Genomic DNA, 20,564 nt, shown 5'->3' with positions numbered 1-20,564 from the left:
TTTTTTACAAAAATACTTTTTTCAAAACAAAGTTAATAATTTTATATAAAAACATCAAATGCTAGCTCATAATGTGCCTAGTAAGGTGGAGGAGTTTGTTTTGGTTTTGTTTTTGTGTGAGCTTCCTCTTTAACCGATTTAGATGCTTTTATCGGCACTGCTGGAGGTAGAGCTCTGGACACATTTTTATTATCTACGATATTAGAGACTTCTACTTTGGTATGTTTTTATTTTATGCCTTTATTATTGAATTATTGAATTATTTATCATTCTATACTGGCTATTTCTAATTTTTCACGAGTATGTCATTATTCTTAAATTTTGGTCAACATCCTATTATGCATTTTAACTACATTGACCACTCTCTGTTTACATTAATTAATTATGCGTTTAAGAATTTACTAAATGATCACAAATTGAATTGATTTGATGCAGAGGGGTGTATGTTTTTCTTTACAGGATTGTTTTTCTGTTTGTATACACACCTTCAGTTCTCAGTGACAAACTACAGCATATTAAACTGTGATGTGACGTGACGAGTGATATTTTCCTTATATTTTGTTTTAAACATTCAGTACGTTTATGACATTATGTTTACGACTAATGTCTAGAGCCACCTGACTCTTAATTTCTTGCAAAATGTGAATTTACATGCTTCCTCTTGGTTGGTGTATATCAGTTTCTCTTCCCTAAATTGTACCAGCATAAATAAAAGAAGAAGAAGATACAAAACAGTTAAAAGAAATTAAGAAATTAAAAAATAAACCAATAGTATGACTAAAATGGTTGACACTGTCTTTTGTTGATTGGTACAAGTAATTCAGTTAATAAAAATAAATAAATAAATAAACCGTACAAAGCAAAGCTTTATGTATCCAGTTTCTGTGTTTGTTTTTTTTTTACCCTGTCCTCACTGTTAAAATATTATCTATTTAAAAAAAACCCAATGTGTTCTTTACCTGGATAATATTAGTAGTGTTTCCAACTACTTTAACTGGAAGGCACGGAATATCTAATGCAGCAGCTTTTTTAAAGGCATGCATTAAAAAAACAAACAAACAAACAAAAAACTAAATACAGAAAACAAAAAATACAGAAAACATGATCGACCATGTGGTTGAAAATCACATCATAAGTCAGAGTCTAAGTGAAAATTTGCATCCTTTTCTCTGTCTGTCCACAGATGATGGAAGATGAAAAGATTACAGTGACAGGGGAGGACCTTGACTGGTCTGATTTCTATGAGAACTATAACTATTCAGACTCGAATGGCTCTTATGAAGAGGGTGATATTTGCAGCCTGACTGAGACTGTGAATTTTGAAGCTGTGTTCATACCAGTTCTGTACTCTGTGGTGTTCGTTGTTGGTCTGCTTGGGAACGGATTGCTGTTGAGGATACTGGCTCGGAGTAGGAAGACCTGGAGTGCGACAGATATATTCATCTTCCATCTGGGAGTGGCAGATATCCTGATGCTGGTGACGCTGCCCATCTGGGCAGTACAGTATGCCAAAAGTGATGGATGGACATTTGGTACTCCCCTGTGCAAGATCAGTGGAAGTGTTTTTACAGTAAGTATTGTGCTGAAGTAAAGATGCAGTGAAAAAATCTGTACTTTCAATTAATTTAGCAGAAGTGTCTTTCATTGATTTCTTTAGATTAATTTCTACAGTGGGATCCTTCTCCTGGCCTGCATCAGTCTGGACCGCTACCTGTCCATCGTCCATGCTACACAGATGTACTCAAGGAAGAAGCCTTGGGTTGTTCAGGCCAGCTGCCTGATGGTGTGGTGCTTTTCCCTGCTTCTCTCTATCATTGACTGGATCTTTTTAGAAGATGTGTTTGATGATAGACGAGGCAGAAGAGAGTGTGTTCCCAATTATTACAAATTTGGTGAGGAGGCTGTATATAATTGGAGGTTGGCATCACGCATGATTTACCTCATAGTTGGCTTTGCACTTCCTTCAGCCATCATGATGTTCTGCTACTCCTGCATTTTGCATCAGCTGAGGTGTGGTGCCCAGAGCCATCAAAAGCAGAGAGCTTTTAAAGTTATTGTGGCTGTGGTGGTGGTTTTCTTTATCTGCTGGACCCCGTACAACATCACGCTCTTAGTGGAAACGTTTAATTTTGATATCAGTAATGAAACTTGTTCAGACACAACATCCCTGGAGAAAATTAAGACAGTGACCACCTGTGTGGGTTTCATTCACTGCTGCCTCAATCCCATCCTGTATGCTTTTGTGAGTGAGAAGTTCCGGCGTCGGCTCCTGAGCAGGGAAACAGTGTTCATGTCAGACTTAAATGTTTCATCAAATCATCAAACAAATCATAGGTGAATTGTTCCCCCTGACTGTGCTTCCTCTAAAGAACAGTCAGCCAGATTAAGGAGCTCCTCTAAGTATTTCTTCCACAGTCTGGCTATGTCCTCAGTTGAAGGCAGCAGCACCCCACCTTCATTAAATACAGTGTAAGTAGAGCACCGCTTTCCCCTACACCTTTTCTCATGGTCATGCTCACCCCATGATAATAGATGGAGCTCCAAAATGAGGGCCACTGATTGATTCCTTCTTTCTTTCTTTAGGAGCCAGAACTCTCCCTGTCCAAAATTACTGTCAAGTTCATCCTCATGATGAATTTATATAAGCTTCCAATCACAACTGTAGTCTCTGATACAAAGTGTAAAGTTTTAGTTGATGTTACAGAGAATTCTGACTGACTGAAAGCAGTTCTTTAAATAGGAAGGACCCACTGGTGTTATGCGGGGGCCCAGTCGTTTTAAGCTGGGTTTGTTCCTGTTTATATAGGCTGCTTTTGAAAATATCAGGATTTACACCCAGGAATATATATTCTCTTGGAATACTTCTGGAAAGCACCATTAGATGAGGATTTTACTCTCAGGTTTAAAGGCTAAATTCACTTTTACAGACAAATATTTTTTTTATTTGCGCAAAAAATGTTTAAAGTAATGAAATTTTGTTTTAAAAATTTCACATAGTAGACAAAGCAAAAGTCAACCCAATGAATATTCAGCCACCACATCTTTCAAAATTCAAATTTACTACACACACTTTATTTACATTACTTCAAAATGGCATTTTAAAACCAACCTACAAAATTACTGTAAACAATATGGATATTTACTACATTTTGAAATATATGGAATTAATTAACAAGAAAGCAAATCTGTAGTGGATTTAAAGAGATATATTAGACATGCAGAGAAATTCTTTCCAGTCCACACCGCAAGAAAGATGAGGTGTGAGGCTTAAATTACAGGCATTGACACTGGTACTTTTGCTGACTTGACTCTGTGTGGCTCTCCTATACACGTATAATTAATGTATGCATAGGTCTATAATTACTTCCCAGAATTACTTCAGCTTTTTTTGTGTGTGGGATTGCATAATTTCTGTGGCCTATAATGCATGCAGTTTGGAAATGTTGTCTATCGCTGGTGATTTTAAAACCATAATGAAGGCCACCATTACTCTTACTGTTATACAACGTTCTATTATTTTAATGTTTTTATGTTAAACAAACTGTTTTTCTGAGCTGTATAAAAAAACTTAACAGTTTGGAAAATTCTAAATCTGAGGTGTGTTAGAACATGTTTCTAAAAAGCAATTTTAGACATAAAACACACATTTTTAACAAGACTTCAAAGCAAAAGTAAAATAAAAATGTAAAATGAACACTTAAATGATTGAACATGTTTGTTGGTGAGTTTATAGGTAGTTAAATCAAAAATTCTACTCCTCAGTAAAAGCTTTTGGCTCTTTTTTGAGGAAGTTTATTTCCCAGAGTTTATATTTGTGGTAATAACAATTTTGTTGGTAAATAAATAAAAAGTAAAACCAGAGAAATACCTGTTACAATTGCTGACAAAATAAACGTGTAAAAAACATTTTTTAAAAGAACAAAAAAAATGAATAAATTATTGTTTTGGTTAGTTTATTGGTTGTCAGTATAGATGCTGCTCTACAATCTTATTGAGCTGAAGGGAACTTTCCTGTTTACAACATACCATAACTCTACTTATTATAACGACTCCCAATATTTAATGTTTACAGTATAGAGTTCAGTGCAGGAGAGGAGCCTGCAAAGATAAAAAAGCTGCATTATTACATGCATTATTTGCTTATTTCTACCTGCTTTAAGCATTATCTAAACAAAAAAAGCAGCTTTCAAATCACGTTATGAAACCACTGTGTGACTTGTTTGTCTTCTGCTCATGAAGTCTTTACTCAGTACATGTCGACTGACGTGACAGAAGACAGCACAACATTTTGGTCTATTTCTTCCCTCTTTTTTTCTGTATATATAAAATTTTTATAATGGCCTGTGTAAACCGAGCAGAAGTTAAGTTCACGACCGATTTTGGCAAACAGATGAAGAATGGATGTAAGAATGATAGAGAAAATTTTAAACTCACATCCAGCAGTTTTTGTAAAAACAGCTTACATGCTTTTAACTGGAAACTGAAACCATAAAAATGAAAGGTAGACGCACTGGCTCGGTGACAGAGATCTTACGTAACAGATGGAAACAATGAGATATAATATGACATGTGACTCACTTCTCCAAAACAAATGACATCCACATGATCGACATTCAGAAAAACATGTGGACAATGACATGACTGCTTTTGTTTTCATAATTACGTGAAAGGCAAATATCTGACAATAGCAGGCTGATGACAGCAGTACTTAGATCATCCCAACCACAGTCAGGATGTCTACACTATAAACATTTCAGTAAAGCAACAGAGAGTAAGGTGGATTAAAGACACTGTCTGCAAACACAGCCAAACAGGGTCAACTAGCCCTGGATTTGTGTTAATCATTTAGTATTTTTGCTAAATGTGCTTACATTTGATCAAGTTGTATACAAAGACTTTCTCTTTGCTCATACCAGATTTGTTACTCATTAAACAAAAGACCTGATTAGCTGGTTTTCTCTATCTTAGTTGCCAGATAAGCTGAAGCAGGAAATAATGCTTGAGGTGCAGCTGAAAACTGTAAACCACATCTTAAACACGAAGACTGTTTCTGCTGCTTTCGACAGCCACCATTTCTTTTATTGCATCATGCGCTCTTACAGACTCTCTGGAGTCACAAAACACTAAACAGAGGAAGGAGTGCGTCGAAACGAGGAAACTGAATATTTTCAAGTGTGAAATTACTGCACAGCGAGTTTTCAGAAGAACACTCAGTACCGAAAGTACATTTATTTCTGAACATAGTTACATTTCTCAAGATTGTTAGGATTTGAAACCAGGCAAGCATGGCAGGTCACGACGTGCTGAGCAGTGTGAAAGCATAAAACCACAGGCTTTTGTGTGTGTGTGCAGCACAACACAGACTATTGTCATCACAATAAGTTTTTATCTTCTCTAACGTGCGTTCTTCTCCCACATACTGGTCTGCTGGTTTTCTGTCAGCTGGCTCTGTTCACAAAGCCTCACACAGTTCTTCCTACTAAACACAGACACGTCTTCAGATGACTGTAAATAGAAAGCTACGAAAAGGGTGCAGCACCCCTCCTCCACCGCGCTCTGTCACCTGACTGATGACATCACCACTTTTTTCTTTTCTTCCTGTGTCACATTTGTACATTCCCAGAAACAATGATTTTTTAAGTTAAGTAAACTGGCTTGAGGGGAAATTCCTTAACTGCAAAGCAATCACACGCTGACATGTCATTACGCAATCTCGGGATTTACTGCTTCAAGACAAGTCAAAGAGAGCACAAGAAAGAAAGCTTAAACACTGAATTGTTTTAATGGTGTTAAAGTTATAAACTGTTTGGGACTGTTTAACATACGATGTCAATAACACTGCCAAAGGTAACAACTTGCATTACACTGAATTTCAAAGATTATGATATTAGCTTTTCGAAAACTGTGTTGAAAACTGTTAATTGGCAACACAAATGTTTTACTAATCATAAAAAACTAAATACCTTTATTTTAAATAATTCAAAAATAAAATACAGACATCCGTTTTAACCCTTTTGGGTGAGCATATGTCACCATGATGCATGTGTGGAATGTGAGAGTCATTTTTATATATAAAAATCTGCTTGTCAGTTACGCAGAAACAAGTCCTCCACCCCATCAACTCATGACATGAAACTGAATTCACTTCGTCTCAGGAGTGTAAAGTTGCTCATCTCACACTTGAGTCGCAAGAGAGTATGTTCATCTTCACTAAGCTAACGGATTCTCTGCATCCGTCATCTGTTCCAGCTCTTGCTGTTGATCCTGACCGTGGTCAGGCTGCTGTCTCTGGTCTACACCAAGATCCCAGAGTGAGCCTTTTGGTTCAGTTTTACTACATCTCAGCATGGCCAGTAAGTGTTGCCTGAAGTTTCCACACAGGCCGAGATACAGCAGAGGCCTCAGGCTGGCGTGAAGGCAGCCTAACGCAGAGGTGCCCATAAGAAGTATTTTTAGTGAACCTTCAGAGCTTTTATGTAAATCATCAGGATGTTTCTGAAGTCTGTTCTGGACAGTGTCCAAAAAAAATATGAAGTTGTACGGCATCCAACACACACAGAATACGACCACCAGAGGCAGGATGACGGTGACATTTCTCTGGATTCGGGCCCCATTAGAGCTGCACTGCCGCCATAGCATATGTGAGAAGATCATCAGCATGAATGCAGGTAGCACCAAGCCAAATATGTGGTGGAACAGGCGTGACCACAACTGCCAGTCAGTTCCAGATTGAGGGTAGATGTGAACACATGTTTTCTCTTCTGTGGAGTCCTTTTTAGTCCCTGGGGAAATCCAGTCAGGTACGGTGAGGATGACAGAGATAAGCCAGACTGACAGGCAGCTGATGTGAACAAAGAAGGGCTTCTCGTGGGAATACAACTGGATGCCATGGATGGCAGAGAGGTAGTTTTGAAGACTGATGCAAAACAGCAGAAAGATTCCACAGTAGTAGTTGAGCTAGAAGAAGACAGGGAGAACTTTTAGCGTAAGACACAAACCTCTAACTTCTATAAAAATTACACTTCATTTCTTCCCTTTCACATCTGTCCTACTCTAAACTGCTGTTCTAAGCTTGTTCTCTTCCTTAAAAATGTTAAATACTCAGTGGATGTCACTGTCATCCTGTTGAGTACAATGACTCTGTTCTGCACGTTCTGCCAAGAAACTAAATTCAGCAGAAAAATGATGGAGTACAGCAAAACAAAAAAAACTTTCTCACAGCTTCACTGAAAATGTCTTGCTTTTATTTTCAGTCTCTATCTGATCCATACAACATCTAGTCCTTACCTTGAAAACGACTCCAAAGATCTGGCTGAAAATGCCCAAGGACCAGTCACAAGGCTGACTTGTCTGTGCAGCCCAGAAGGGCAGCATTAACAGGAGGAGGATGTCCGCGATACTCAGGTGGAGAATAAAGGTGTCCGATATGCTCCACAGTCTCCTCTTTTGAACCAGAACTGTCAGGAGAATAATATTTCCCAGGATTCCAACAACAAACACTATGGAGTACAGAGCAGGGACCCACACTGCCTCACTGCCTCTTTTCACAAAAGACTCATCCCCTGGATACTCATACTCATAGTCCTCCTCAGGAAATGTGTCATTCTCTTTAAATATTCCATCGAGATCCACATCTATATCACCCATGTTCGTGAACTGTGAAGACAAAAATGTTGAAACACTGAGACCAGACAAAAATGCTGCAGTGCCTCAGAAGCTCTATGTCAGAATAGATTCCTCTCTTTCTTTCTCTCTGGGTAAAAGTCATGTTAGTTCCCTGAAATTTCCCGTTGGTAAACCCAGCTTATAGTAAATGCACAAACACACAACAACTCACATGTTGTGATGTAGCAATTGTGGGGCTGACAAACGGAAAGTACAGTTCTCCTTAGTCACACACACACACACACACACACACACACACACACACACACACACACACACATTTTAATCTATAAAACTGCCTCCCAGCTTTGCTTTTTACCGTTGTTAAAATAAAGCTTCTACAAAACCAGAAGAGTCAAGAGTTAAGGATAGGGAACGCTAAGTTTGCGCACACAGTTATTGCAAACAGAAAGTAGACAGAATTATCAGTAACTTTCATGGCTGCCAGTAAAATGTTCATATGTTAAAATACATATTGTAGGAGGGCTGATATATGCAAATAAATGTACGTACTTCACATAAAGAGCTTCGGCTGTAGAGTTTGAGCAGCTTTCTGCGCGCTGTAGGTCGATGTTACTAAAAACAGGACCCGCACATAGCCTACCGCTTCAACCTCGGGTCACTCAGTTTTATAGGGTGACTACCGGTCGGGTGTTTTTGGAGGGAGCACAGACGAACTCCCGCAGCTGTCCGACGCCTGTCAAGTACAACTGAAAAAGGCGCGATAGCGTTCTTTACAGCTACCAAACACAGTTAAATTATAGAACCATGAAACTGTAATTACAGAACAATACGCTGAAAGTAGATCCACAAACATAAGCGCTCCGGCGAGCAGACGTAACTTAGAAGGAGACGGTGAAAAAAAAAGCTGAGCTCACCACAGTAGTTCGCTTATCGGAGACACGCCCCGCACACAAACTGCTACCTTTAAACGTGTCACGCACATAAAGGAATTATAAACATTTTAATTTTTACTCCACTGACTTGTTTTGGTTCATCACACGTCACCTCGCTCGCAAATTGCCACTTCAGTCAAATAATACAATACGCGAAAATACAATATTTTATTTTTCAAAATAAAATACTGCATAATAATTACACTACAGCGGATACGACTGAAAATCCAAAAGAAAGAGAATTTAAGAAAAAGACTAGGCTCTGTGGTTTTGCGGCGCTCAGACAGACACCTTCCAGTGGCGACACTGGCTAATTCTCTGTGACCTCCGTGTTTAATGTGGAAAAACAGGTGGTTTGTTTTGAAGGTGGCCCCCAACTCACTTCCGTGTCTCGCCTTTAGACGTCTGGCTTGATTCAGGCTTCTGAAAAGAAGGAAACAAAACAGACAAAGCATCGCATAAATAGCTGCTAAACTAGAGGGAGCTGTTGAGATTGTGAGATGGGTTGGCCGGCTGGAGTTACCTAACTCCACTCATAAAGTGATGATGTTGCTATTTAAACAAACCTAAGAGTGTAGCAGATAATTAGAATGAAGTAGAGAGCTAAATATCAAAATGATGCCAATCTAACTTTAATTGTGAAAGAGACACTAATGTAAGTTTCATATTAGTTATTTTAATTAAACTGATTTTTAACATGACCTGCTCAAAAGTCGTTTACCGCAGTCTGTGGCCAAGACGAATGCAGCTGTTGTTTGTTGGTGCAGGTGTCAGAATATTTATAACATGCAATACTTTGAAAAAGTTTCAAGCCGTCCTTCGTTTTTAATTTTTTTTCTGGAAAAATAGGAAATAAGTCAATGTGTAAACATGCTTATATACGACAGAGGATTAGGGCCACTGGGGGAAAAAAAGAACTCTGACTTTAATCTCGTCAGAATTCTGAGATTAAAGTCAGAATTCTGAGAAAAAAGTCAGAATTCTGAGATTAAAGTCAGAATTCTTTTTTTCCCCCCAGTGGCCCTAATCCTCTTCCGTACTTATACAACGTGTAAGGTTAAAAACAAAAAGTTTAGATGTCTGCCGTTTAACCCAAATCCAGCAGAGGGCGCTCCATTGCAATCAAACGATGCGTGATGACGTGCATGTGGCGTTCCATACATGTAAGTACGTATGTAGTATCATGGTCTTTACAGGATTTATATCTGACTTTGCTATTTTGACACAAAGGTCTGTTTTTTTTTCTAAAAGAAAGGTCCTAAACAGGAATCCCAGCTTAACTGTAAATATTAAGTTTAACTCAATGCAGCACTCAGTGTGTTTCATCTCAGTTGTTCAATGTGTGGTCCTTTGTCTTCTTAACTTTATAGTGGCTTCTGAGAATAAATTATGCTCACATTTATTATCCTCTGAAACCCAGAATTTAATTTTTGTCCTCTGTTGGGGACATTTATATGATTTATGAGTCCTGCTGCACTGTCAATGTGATATCTAGGGCTTTCAATTAACAACACATTTGTGGGGGTTGAGCTAACAGACTACATAGACTTTCTTTTCAAAAGGATGGGAATTGCAGCATGCACATTTTATGTCCAGATGGGAAACAGATACCTTGTTTTGCTGATATTATGATTCTATTGCCAAAACTCAAATTGTTTCAATTTGAAACTCTTAGTGGTTATGTGTAGGATTTCAGAAATGTACCACCATTTCCAACCTATATGTCCTCACTTCAGAAAGCAGAGGGCAGGGTGAAGCAGATTTTACTTGAAAGTGTGGAAGGGAAGTCAGACTCACTGCTGTCATGAGGTAGAGGAAGGCAAGACAGAACAGGAAGGTGAAAGCTCAGAGGAAGACATATAAGCTTTTAAGGTGCCTTAGCATGAACAATGTGCTGCCACCCATACCATCCATAATAACAAGTATTAATTGTACGGCTCACATGCACGCATACGCAGGCACGTGCGCGCGCGCGCACACACACACACACACACACACACGCTTTCTTTATCCTTTTTGATTAATAGGATATATGATAAAAATGCTTTGAATTGTGAGCCTCCCGTCTTTGTCAGTTAACTTTCAACAACACTTAAACCGGATTGACTCCCTGCACAGGTCAGTGCGTATATGCCAGTTGAGAAACCAAATTTCACAACTTCAGAGCCCTAGCTTGTACACCACTTCTTACCCACAATGGACTTTGGAGGCCATCATGTTCCCTCTTTTCAGGCTCAAAAGCTGGTACGTCCTCGTCTGAGCCTTTACTTTCTTACTGTAATGTTTGACCCTCCTCCACCTCGTTTGTATGACTACACTTTCACCATTCTAAGTAAAAGAGTAAGGAAATCCCCTCAAAAATAATTTGAGGTGTAAGAAAATGACATAATTCTGTAATCAAGCCAGACCTGATGTCAGCTACAAGGTACAGAAGATTTAAAAAAAATAACAACCTCTTCTGAGGTTTCTCTTTCCATCATCATACCCAGAACATCTCAGCTCCAAACTTTGTGTCAGGGAGTTTTTTTTACACTATATATGGTATTTTCCCACACTCTTATTTCCTAAAGGGCCATAACAGCAAGTGTATCTGCGTATTTGATATGGCTGTTTTTTGTTTTTGTTTTTAAACTTGTTTGTTTTGTTTAAATGCCAAATACCCTGATGCACTTGTCCCATCGTGTCTAGGCATGGGACAGTACCAACCTGGGGCTCTTTTGCACGCATGCAATTTTCTAAAATAAAAAATTCACCAAGAAAAACAAAGAGCTTTACTTTGTTTCCAGCTAAAAGAACACAGTTTTATCAGGCTGGTTGTGGACCCTGAAAAGAAATACACATTACACATTGAACATTATGTATCCTTTTCCTTTTATTTCACAATTATTATTATTTGATACATTTTGGTATATAGAAAATAATTAACATCAAAGCATATCTGCAGAAGATATAAGAGATATATTAGAGACACAGAAAGAATCTTGACAGTGCATTCTGAAGGAAATGGTGGCAGGTGTGATGCTAAAAGTAGAGCCACTTTGCAGCGTGCAAACACAGCTACGACAGCTACCTTCCCTGACTTATAGCTTCTCTGAGGTTATCTTAAACAAGAATGTAGGGTTGTAAAACACAAAGCACATAACAGCGTTTCCACTTACTTTAAGTGACATAATAATAATAATAATAATAATGCATGTAATTTGAAAATGCCATTATTGATCTAAAAGGTGTTTTGGTTGTATGTTAGTGAGTTTCTGAATCTTAATTTGCTGAGCTGTAAAAAACAAAACAAACAAACAAACAAACAAAAAAAAACCCAAACAAACAAAAGACTTAACACTTTAAAAAAATATAAAATCTTAGAAATGTGCACTGTAATATATGGAAGCCCGTTTCCGCCACTAAAAAAAAAAAAAAAGCTAGTATCCATAACTCGAAATTTCGAGTTATTTTCTCGAAATTTCGAGTTATTTTCTCGAAATTTCGAGTTATTTTCTCGAAATTTCGAGATAATAACTCGAAATTTCGAGTTACTTTTCTCAAAATTTCGAGTTAGCTCTGCCAATCAAAAATATACGTGAATGAGGTCGCTTTCTTGTTACACGGAAGCATATGGCGCAGGACCGCGCACTCAAAAACGGATCCCAACAAATTAAAGTATGTTTGCTGATAGTAACACCATGTGATTCAGCTAATAACACAGGGATTTCATCATTTGTGAAGCCAGGCTGAAAACACTCAGCAATCTGTGCATTCACGACTGGATGTAATACCGGTAGCTTAGCTGTAGCATTTGTAGCTGAGGGCTTCAGCTTCCGGGTAACATGGAAATGACGTCATTCACGTAGATTACTGATTGGCAGCGCGAACTCGAAATTTCGAGTTGCTTTTCTCAAAATTTTGAGTTAATATGTTGAAATTTCGAGAAAATAACTCGAAATTTCGAGAAAATAACTCGAAATTTCGAGAAAATAACTCGAAATTTTGAGTTATGGATCCTTTTTTTTTTTTTTTAGTGGCGGAAACGGGCTTCCATAGTAATATGTGCAAAATTAGAAAAAATGTTTTAGACATAAGCACACATTTTGAGCAAAAATCTGCTATGTAAACAAAAGAAAAGTAAACATTTTAAATGCAAACTTATTTTATTGCTAGTCAGGTTAAAGACTATTCCACTATAATTCTTTTTAAAATATTTGTGAATCAGTTTTAAGCATAAGACACATTTAGAGCAGGATTAAAATCTGCCAACAAAAACAAACAACACTACATGCTGTTGTCATCCGGTCTCCTGTCTGGACATTCCCAGTACTCATGCTACAACAGTGAAATCAAGATGTAAAAATACTGGCGACTATCAGTGCTGCCCCTCAGGCTCCATGACAGGAGGACCAACACAAAGACGGACAACAAACAGAAACAATCTGAGGACTTAAATACACCAGATTAGGAGAGGATGGACAACAGGTGGAAAGACATCAGGAACAAATCTGACAAAACAAGGGAAGCCAAACTGAACATAACACACATGAGATAAGGTACTGTCAAAATAAAACAACAAGTGACACTCACATAGAGACCCAGGCAAGAACATGTAAGCAAAGGGAGACGAAACTCAGAGACACGACTAGGGAGACACAGAACGAGGGTGAGAGAGTGAGGGACAGAGAGGGTGAGGGAAACCAGACACACACACAGATGCCCACATGCCTGTGGAAACGGGCAAATAAACAAGACAAGACAGACTCCACTGGGTGGCAAAATGACGCAGGAGATACTGAGGAGGACACGCAGAGGCAATACCAAGGCAAACAGGACCCGAAAGGAAAAAAAAAAAAAATCAATAGACATCAGGGCTTCAAACTGAACATAAGAATAGCAATAACTCTATAAAGAAAGAACAAGACCAAACACTGCAAAAACACATTCTACAAAATACGTCATGGACCTAAATAAACTCAAAGCTGTGGGTCAATGAACCAGTACCATGACAGTAACATCATCATGATCACATCTGAGCTTTCTCACGAAAGAGTATGTTTCTCTGTTCATCTTCCCTAAACGGACTGGTTCTCTACACCCATCATCTGTTTCAGCTCGTCGTCTTCATCATACAGATACTTACAGATATCTACTTTTAACCCTTTTGGGTGAGCATATGTCACTATGATGCATGTGTGGAATGTGAGAGTCATTTTTATATATAAACATCTGTTTGTCAGTTACACAGAATAACATCCTCCAGCCCTTGAACTCATGACATGAAACTGAATTCACTTCCTCTCAGGAGTGTAAAGTTGTTCTACTTACATCTGAGTCAAAATCTGTTCATCTTCACTAAGCTAACAGATTCTCTACAGCCATCATCCGTTCCAGCTCTTCCTGTTGATCCTGACCGTGATCAGGCTGCTGTCTCTGGCCTACACCAAGATCCCAGAGTGAGCCTTTTGGTTCAGTTTTACTACATCTCAGCATGGCCAGTAAGTGTTGCCTGAAGTTTCCACACAGGCCGAGATACAGCAGAGGCCTCAGGCTGGCGTGAAGGCAGCCTAACGCAGAGGTGACCGTGAGAAGGGTTTTTAGTGAACTTTCAGAACCTTCCTGTGAATCATTAGGAGGATCCCGAAGTCTGTTCTGGAGAGTGTCTAAAACAAGTATGAAGTTGTACGGCATCCAACACAGACAGAATACGACCACCAGAGACAGGATGACGGTGACATTTCTCGGGATTGGGAGGCCATTACAGCTGCACTGCCGCCGTAGCATATGTGAGCAAAAGATCATCAACATGAGTCCAGGTAGCACCAAGCCAAATATGTGGTGGAGCAGGCGTGACCACAACTGCCAGTCAGTTCCAGATTGAGGGTAGATATTAACACAAGTATTAACTTCTGTGTAATTATTTTTACCCACCAGGAAAATCCAGTCAGGTGCAGTGAGGAGGACAGAGATAAGCCAGACTGACAGGCAGCTGATGTGAACTAACCAGTGCCTCCCGTGGGAATATAACTGGATGCCATGGATGGCAGAGAGGTAGTTTTGAAGACTGATGCAAACCAGCAGAAAGATCCCACAATAGTAGTTGAGCTAGAAGAAGACAGGGAGAACTTTTAGTGTAAGACACAAACCTCTAACATCTATAAAAATTACACTTCATTTCTTCCCTTTCACATCTGTCCTACTCTAAACTGCTGTTCTAAGCTTGTTCTCTTCCATATAAATTTTAAATACTCAGTGGATGTCACTGTCATCCTGTTGAGTACAATGACTCTGTTCAGCTTTCTCACAGCTTCACTGAAAATGTCTTGTTTTCACTTTCAGTCTCTGTTCCACACAACATCTGGTCCTTACCTTGAAAACGACCCCAAAGACCCGGCTGAAAATCCCCCAAAACGAGTCACAAAGCTCAGTTGTCTGTGCAGCCCAGAAGGGCAGCATTAACAGGAGGAGGATGTCCATAAAACTCAGGTGGAGAATAAAGGTGTCCGATATGCTCCACTGTCTCCTTTTTTGAACCAGAACTCTCAGGAGAATAATATTTCCCAGGATTCCAACAAAAAACACTACAGCATACAGAGCAGGGACCCACACTGCCTCACTGCCTCTTTCCACAGGAACATTATCCACTGTGCTGTTAAACACTGTAAACACTGTAGTGTTATTCACTGTATTTGCTGCATCGTAATCATAATCATAATCACGGGTGTTGTTCTGGCCATATTCCAAATAGTCATCAGACTTTAAGATTCCGTCGGTTTCCACATGCAGCTGTGCCATGTCCATATACTGTGGAGACATAAACAGGACAGAAGAAAATACATCAGTGCCACCCACACTGCCTCACTGCCTCTTTTCACAAAAGGCTCATCTGATAGTGATAGTTAATGTTAGGGTCATAGTCAATTCCACTGTTCACATCCAGACCATCTGTACTCATATTCGTGTTCTGTTGAACCAAAACAAAAAGTCAAAACACAGAGAGAAGATAAAAGCGCTGCAGTGCCTCAAAAGCTGTATGTCAGAATAGATTCCTCTGTCTCTCGTTCTGTGTGATGTACAGTACTCAGTTGTCGCTCCCCCCCTTTCTCTCTCTCTCTCTGTCTCACACACACACACACACACACACACACTTAAAATCTACAAGAAAGTCTCGCAGCTTTGTTATTAAGTGATGTTGAAATGGACAGTCAGGAGTTAAAGATTAGGAACGTTTTTGCAAGCTGATACAAAAAGAAACTGAAAGGGACATGCCTGATAATTATCAGCAGCTTCAATTGCTACAAGAAAATGTGCGTAACGTTAAAACACTTCACAAAAGTCAAAATATATTCATATTGCATGAGGGCTAATCTATGCAAACAAATGCACTTACGTCACATAAAGAGCTTCAGCTGCAGAGTTTGGGAAGCTTTTTCAGGTGAAGAGATACATTATTTCTCTGAAATCTCTTAAGAAGCTGCGTTTGCGCTCAAAATTTAGGAATCATAAACCTGTAATACAGAAAACTCGCACGTGCTGAGTACTCAATCTATAAAAAACAAGGGTCATGGTAAACGAGACGATAAGAAAAGCTGAGCTCAGCAAAGAATCTTCACTCACAATCATGCAGACGATGCGGACTCGTACCTTAAAGCCTCTCATGCACAGAAAGGACTTATAAACACCTTAACTTCTATTCCACTGGGATATTGTGGTTCATCACGCCTCACCTCGTTGTTTTTCACGATAAAATATTGCATTATAACAATTTAACTGCAACAGATAGGCCTACGACTAAAAATCTCAAAGAAAGATGCGTTTTCAAAAAGACGAGGCTCTGCGGTTTAGTAGCGCTCATACAGACGCGTTACACTGGCTCAGCCTCTGTGACATCCGGCTTTAATAAGAAAAAACAGGTGGTTTGTTTCGAAAAACCACGTAACGTCACTTCCGTGTTACTAGTTTATATGCCTGGCTTGATCCACTAGATTTCAGCAAACAAAGATAATCGAATAAAGAGCTACTAAACTAGAGGGAGCTGTTGATATTGTGATATTGTGAGATGGGGTGGGCAGTTGGGAGATCTAACTAGACACAAGAAATCATAAATAAGAAAAGTCCTAAGGAAACACTGGCTCAAAGACATCTGTTAATAAAGTAATTATCATAAATCAGTTATCATTTGATTTATTTGGGCACTTATCTTGAAGTATTATTTAAATTCAACCTTAAATAATGGCCATCGACAAAAAAAAGCATGTTAGGGACCCCTTAAAAAGTCTGCAGACTTTGTCCTTTGAACTTCTCTTATAGATTTCATTTCAGGAATTATTAGGTAGTCATTATAATGTCTCTGGAACTTTTTGATGTACTTCAAAGTATTTTTATTTAGTTTAAAACACTTTTAAGTCAGATATTTTAGACCTGACAACTGTCATGATATGCGTGAAGTTGTTGTTTAAGGTGCAGTTCATGTGGAAGCCACAGGAGGGTGGTGTTGAGCGCATAATAAAAAGTGATGGCAAAACCTAAAAGACTGTCATGTCTGCTCCCTGAAGCAATATCGTAACAGCAACTACATGCAGATTTTTTTAAAATAAATATTTTCCATACAAATTACGATGTTATTAAACGGAATAAACCAGGTCTTTTTAAACCTTTCTGGATTGTTACTTCTTCTATTAACTGCTCTTTGGAGTTTGAATAATTTCTTTCATGAACTATGTGAGGCAGAAAGACGTTACAGATTCCCCTATTTGCTGATTCATGCATGGTTACCTCCAAGTCTGTGTTTTCACATTTAGCAATCATTGTATTGTTTTTGACAGTTACGATTTTTTTTTTTTTATCTTGACAGTTAATCCTTCGTTTCACTTGACAGGATGCTTCAAGTAAGCGTGCAGCTGTGTTGCAGTGGCTTAGTCATGAGTCACTCTTGACTAAAAGGTTTCTCTTTCCATCATTATACCCACACCGTCTCAGCGCCAAACTGCTCAAAACCAATTAGTTGCCCTAACTTAGTCATCTTAAGTAAGTTTTACTCAAATTTTTTGAGGCAACGAGTTTGCATAGTTTTTTAAGTTCTGGGAACTAATGAAATTTTACAGTGTATGTGTCAGTGAAATTTTCTATAATATAGACGGTACTTTCACACACTGTCTTATTTCCTTAAGGGTCATCACGACAAGTGCATCTGCATATTTGATATGGCAGTTTTGTTTGGTTTATTTATTTTATTAAAATTCTAAATGCACTTCCTGATGCTCCTGTCCCATACAGGCTGGGGACAGACAAAAAACTGGAAATCTTTTGTAAATTGGTAACCACTACAGTATGGCGACACATGCAGTTATCTATAATAAAGAATCCAACAACACCTGGGATTTATTGTCACACCTGCAAGTGAGCTCAGTTTTCAGCTTAAACAATGTTTTTTTATTTGCACAGACAGACAGATGTTTTTTTGATCCCACACGGGAATTTGCTGTGTTACAGCAACATGATAAAAAGTAAAAAATAGTACAGTCTACAATTCACAAGAAATAAACAACACAGTTATAGAAAAGTGCCTCTTGGTAACAGGCTTATACTGTGAGATAGAGTAGGAATTAATACATTTACAACAGAGATAAAAACCAAAGAACAGTAAAAATTAAGTTAGTAAAAAACAGTGAAGGTAAGACTGACAGAGTGTAAGAGAGAAGTGCAAATTTCATTAATAAAAAATATTTATACAGTAAATATAAGAAGAACAGCTGAATGAAAGTAAAATATAAAATATGTTTGGGCTTTTGTGCCTGGCAGGTGTGATCACATGTCACAGAACGAAGAGCTTCATAGAGAACGGTAGGAGTGATTTCCTGTAGAGTTCTTTATGGCAGCGAGGTTGAATCAGTCTGAGGGGGAAGGAGCTCTGCTGCCTCAGAAGTGAGGAGTGGAGCTGTTGTGATGGGCTGTCCATGATGGAGGGCAGTTTGTTCAGTGACCTCGTGTCCCTCACTCCAAACACCTCCAATTTCAGACCAATGATGACTGCGGCCTTGCAGATTAGTTTCTTGATCCTGATGGCATCTCTGTCACCGATGCTGCCCCTCCCCCCAAGTAGACAACAGCAAAATAGATGCCATTCACTAACAACACCTTACTGCTTCTTCCTACATTTTATTAGTGAAATGAATAATTGTGTTTTTCTGTCAATGACATTTTATGGTAAATGACCTTGTCATCTGCATACTGTACTGTGTGAGGGTTTCCTGGAGTAAACTTGCAGGGTAGCAATAGGAAACATGTCATTGGAACAATTTTTACAGTAAGTATTGTGCTGGAGTGAAGATGCTTTGAAAGTGCCTGGATCTGTACCTGTATCATTTAGCAGAGGGCGCGTTTATTTCTTGGTACATTTAGATCAGTTTCTATTATGAGTTTCCTGGTTTGAAACAGTCCTGACTGCTACCTGTCGATCATCCACACTAGATGTATTTCCTTTTTTTTTTTTTGGCCTGTCCCGTTTGGCTCTTTTGCCATCAGAATTGTTGTCTAAAGGCAAAGAAAGATGCCCAACGGATTTACTTTACCAAACTGACCATCCCAGCCTTGCCGTAATGGTCCATTTGATTCACCTTTTATTGTTTATTTTATTTTCACTTACTGAATACGGGACAGACTTGACTGGGGGAAAGAAGGGGAGAAAGAAAGAGGGAAAGAGAAACAGCTGAGAAGAGGGACGGGGGAGAAGGGCAAAAGACAAAAACCAACAGAACAGGCAGAGAAAAAAAAATGCATATATCGATCACCTGGATCACCTGCTGAGAAAGAAAAAAGAAAGCAAGCAGAAGAGAACAAGAGTAATAGAATAAACAACATCACAATGATATATGGGAATATGACAGTAAATACTAAATGTTAAACATTATTGTGCAGCACATAAGATCAACAGAACACAGTGTGCTTTGAGGTAGGAGCCAAAAAGGGTGTAGTTTGTAGGTGTGATCACCCGTGTGTACACCTGTGAGCATGGACGCGCTTGTTTTTTGTTTTTTAAAAGGTTCCTTCATGTAATAATCTGCTAGAGGGTGTGGGGGGGCCACAGCCCCGTCCTCCAGGGCGTGAAGCAGGTGTGGAGGAGATCAAAACTCCAGACATCCAGAGGCCCCCAGAACACAAGAGACCAAGGAAGACCAACAGAGGGGCAGCTGCGCCACTGTCCCGGAAAGAGCTGAGGAGAGTCCCAGATGAGGGCTCACTCAGCAGCCGCGGAGCAGAAGCCAGGGGGAGTTGCAGTGACGCGCCCGTGAGCTCCGCCGGCAGCCAGCTGCGCCTGAGTGACCGAGCCCCAGGCCGAGAGGCCGGGGGCACCCCACCTCCGAAGTGGCCCGAGCGAGCCCCAGGCTCCAGGCCCCGATAAGCGGCCGCCAAGGAGTGAGCCGGTGTGTACCTGGACGCCCATCCCCGGACACAAAGAACCACCAACGCACCGATGTCTGAGGGGGTCCGCCACTGGCAGGGGAAGTGGTGGTAGGGGGACATAGGCCTCCAAACCTTGGAGGGCCTGAGATGTCCCCAGAGAGGTGGCGCCTGACACCCAACCTGACATATAGACACAGACATACAGGCACACACAGATACAAACATCCATTCCCACCCTCATGCTCTCATATGCACTTACTCCACACTCAACCAACGTGGAGACAGACATAAAGAGACGTTGTACACACGATCACACTCCCCAAGCGTACTCTACAAACCGGGTCTAGGTGCCCCCGCCCCTGGAGGGGGGAACTTCACCCAGACCCAGGTGGTGTTTCCCTTTTCCCTGCGGTGGGGGGAGGCAGACCGCCCCGACTCCGCAGCAGCAGGAAGGCTCCACACTCCAGACCGCAGTCGGACGGCCAACTCCTCCTCCTAGTCCTAGCCCCCCTGCTCCAGCAGGTCGCAGAGAATGGGGGTGAGAGAAGACTCCAAACCTCCCTCCACCCGCTCATTGTAATGTTGATGCATATGTGTTCTAAGGTGCATTTAAAACCC

At 39.8% G+C, this 20,564-nt stretch overlaps 3 protein-coding genes across 6 annotated transcripts; 1 reads left to right on the top strand and 2 right to left on the bottom strand.

Annotated features, from left to right (window-relative positions):
• Positions 1-153: 153 nt before the first annotated feature.
• LOC146698904 (C-X-C chemokine receptor type 3-like) lies at positions 154-3,097 on the top strand. The gene is made up of 3 exons (XM_085471781.1): positions 154-219; positions 1,184-1,570; positions 1,658-3,097. Exons 2-3 carry the CDS (start codon positions 1,184-1,186, stop codon positions 2,336-2,338), a joined length of 1,068 nt encoding a protein of 355 aa, XP_085327907.1. The 5' UTR covers positions 154-219; the 3' UTR covers positions 2,339-3,097.
• A 2,666-nt stretch (positions 3,098-5,763) lies between these two features.
• On the bottom strand, positions 5,764-8,708 carry LOC146698903 (C-X-C chemokine receptor type 3-like). Of its 3 annotated transcripts, none has more exons than XM_085471778.1 (3): positions 8,650-8,708; positions 7,288-7,656; positions 5,764-6,957 (listed from the first exon to the last, which is right to left on the bottom strand). In XM_085471778.1, exons 2-3 carry the CDS (start codon positions 7,645-7,647, stop codon positions 6,211-6,213), a joined length of 1,107 nt encoding a protein of 368 aa, XP_085327904.1. In that variant the 5' UTR covers positions 7,648-7,656; positions 8,650-8,708; the 3' UTR covers positions 5,764-6,210. The 3 variants fall into 3 exon arrangements, with proteins under 3 accessions (XP_085327904.1, XP_085327905.1, XP_085327903.1); XM_085471779.1 differs by having other exon boundaries at positions 8,544-8,702; XM_085471777.1 differs by lacking the exon at positions 8,650-8,708 and adding an exon at positions 8,179-8,537.
• Positions 8,709-12,611: 3,903 nt separating this feature from the next.
• LOC146698902 (C-X-C chemokine receptor type 3-like) lies at positions 12,612-16,387 on the bottom strand. Of its 2 annotated transcripts, XM_085471773.1 has the most exons (3): positions 15,934-16,387; positions 14,913-15,347; positions 12,612-14,648 (listed from the first exon to the last, which is right to left on the bottom strand). In XM_085471773.1, the coding sequence occupies exons 2-3, from the start codon at positions 15,342-15,344 to the stop codon at positions 13,899-13,901; spliced, it is 1,182 nt and encodes a 393-aa protein (XP_085327899.1). In that variant the 5' UTR covers positions 15,345-15,347; positions 15,934-16,387; the 3' UTR covers positions 12,612-13,898. The 2 variants fall into 2 exon arrangements, with proteins under 2 accessions (XP_085327899.1, XP_085327898.1); XM_085471772.1 differs by lacking the exon at positions 15,934-16,387 and having other exon boundaries at positions 14,913-15,417.
• Positions 16,388-20,564: the final 4,177 nt, after the last annotated feature.

Source organism: Copadichromis virginalis, linkage group LG11, assembly GCF_057382275.1.
Source record: "Copadichromis virginalis isolate Kocher_CV1m ecotype Utaka linkage group LG11, C_Virginalis_male_GT1.1, whole genome shotgun sequence".
Lineage (NCBI taxonomy): Eukaryota > Metazoa > Chordata > Actinopteri > Cichliformes > Cichlidae > Copadichromis > Copadichromis virginalis.
The sequence above is the reverse complement of the archived record's forward strand: the minus strand, read 5'-3'. Positions and strand labels throughout refer to the sequence as shown.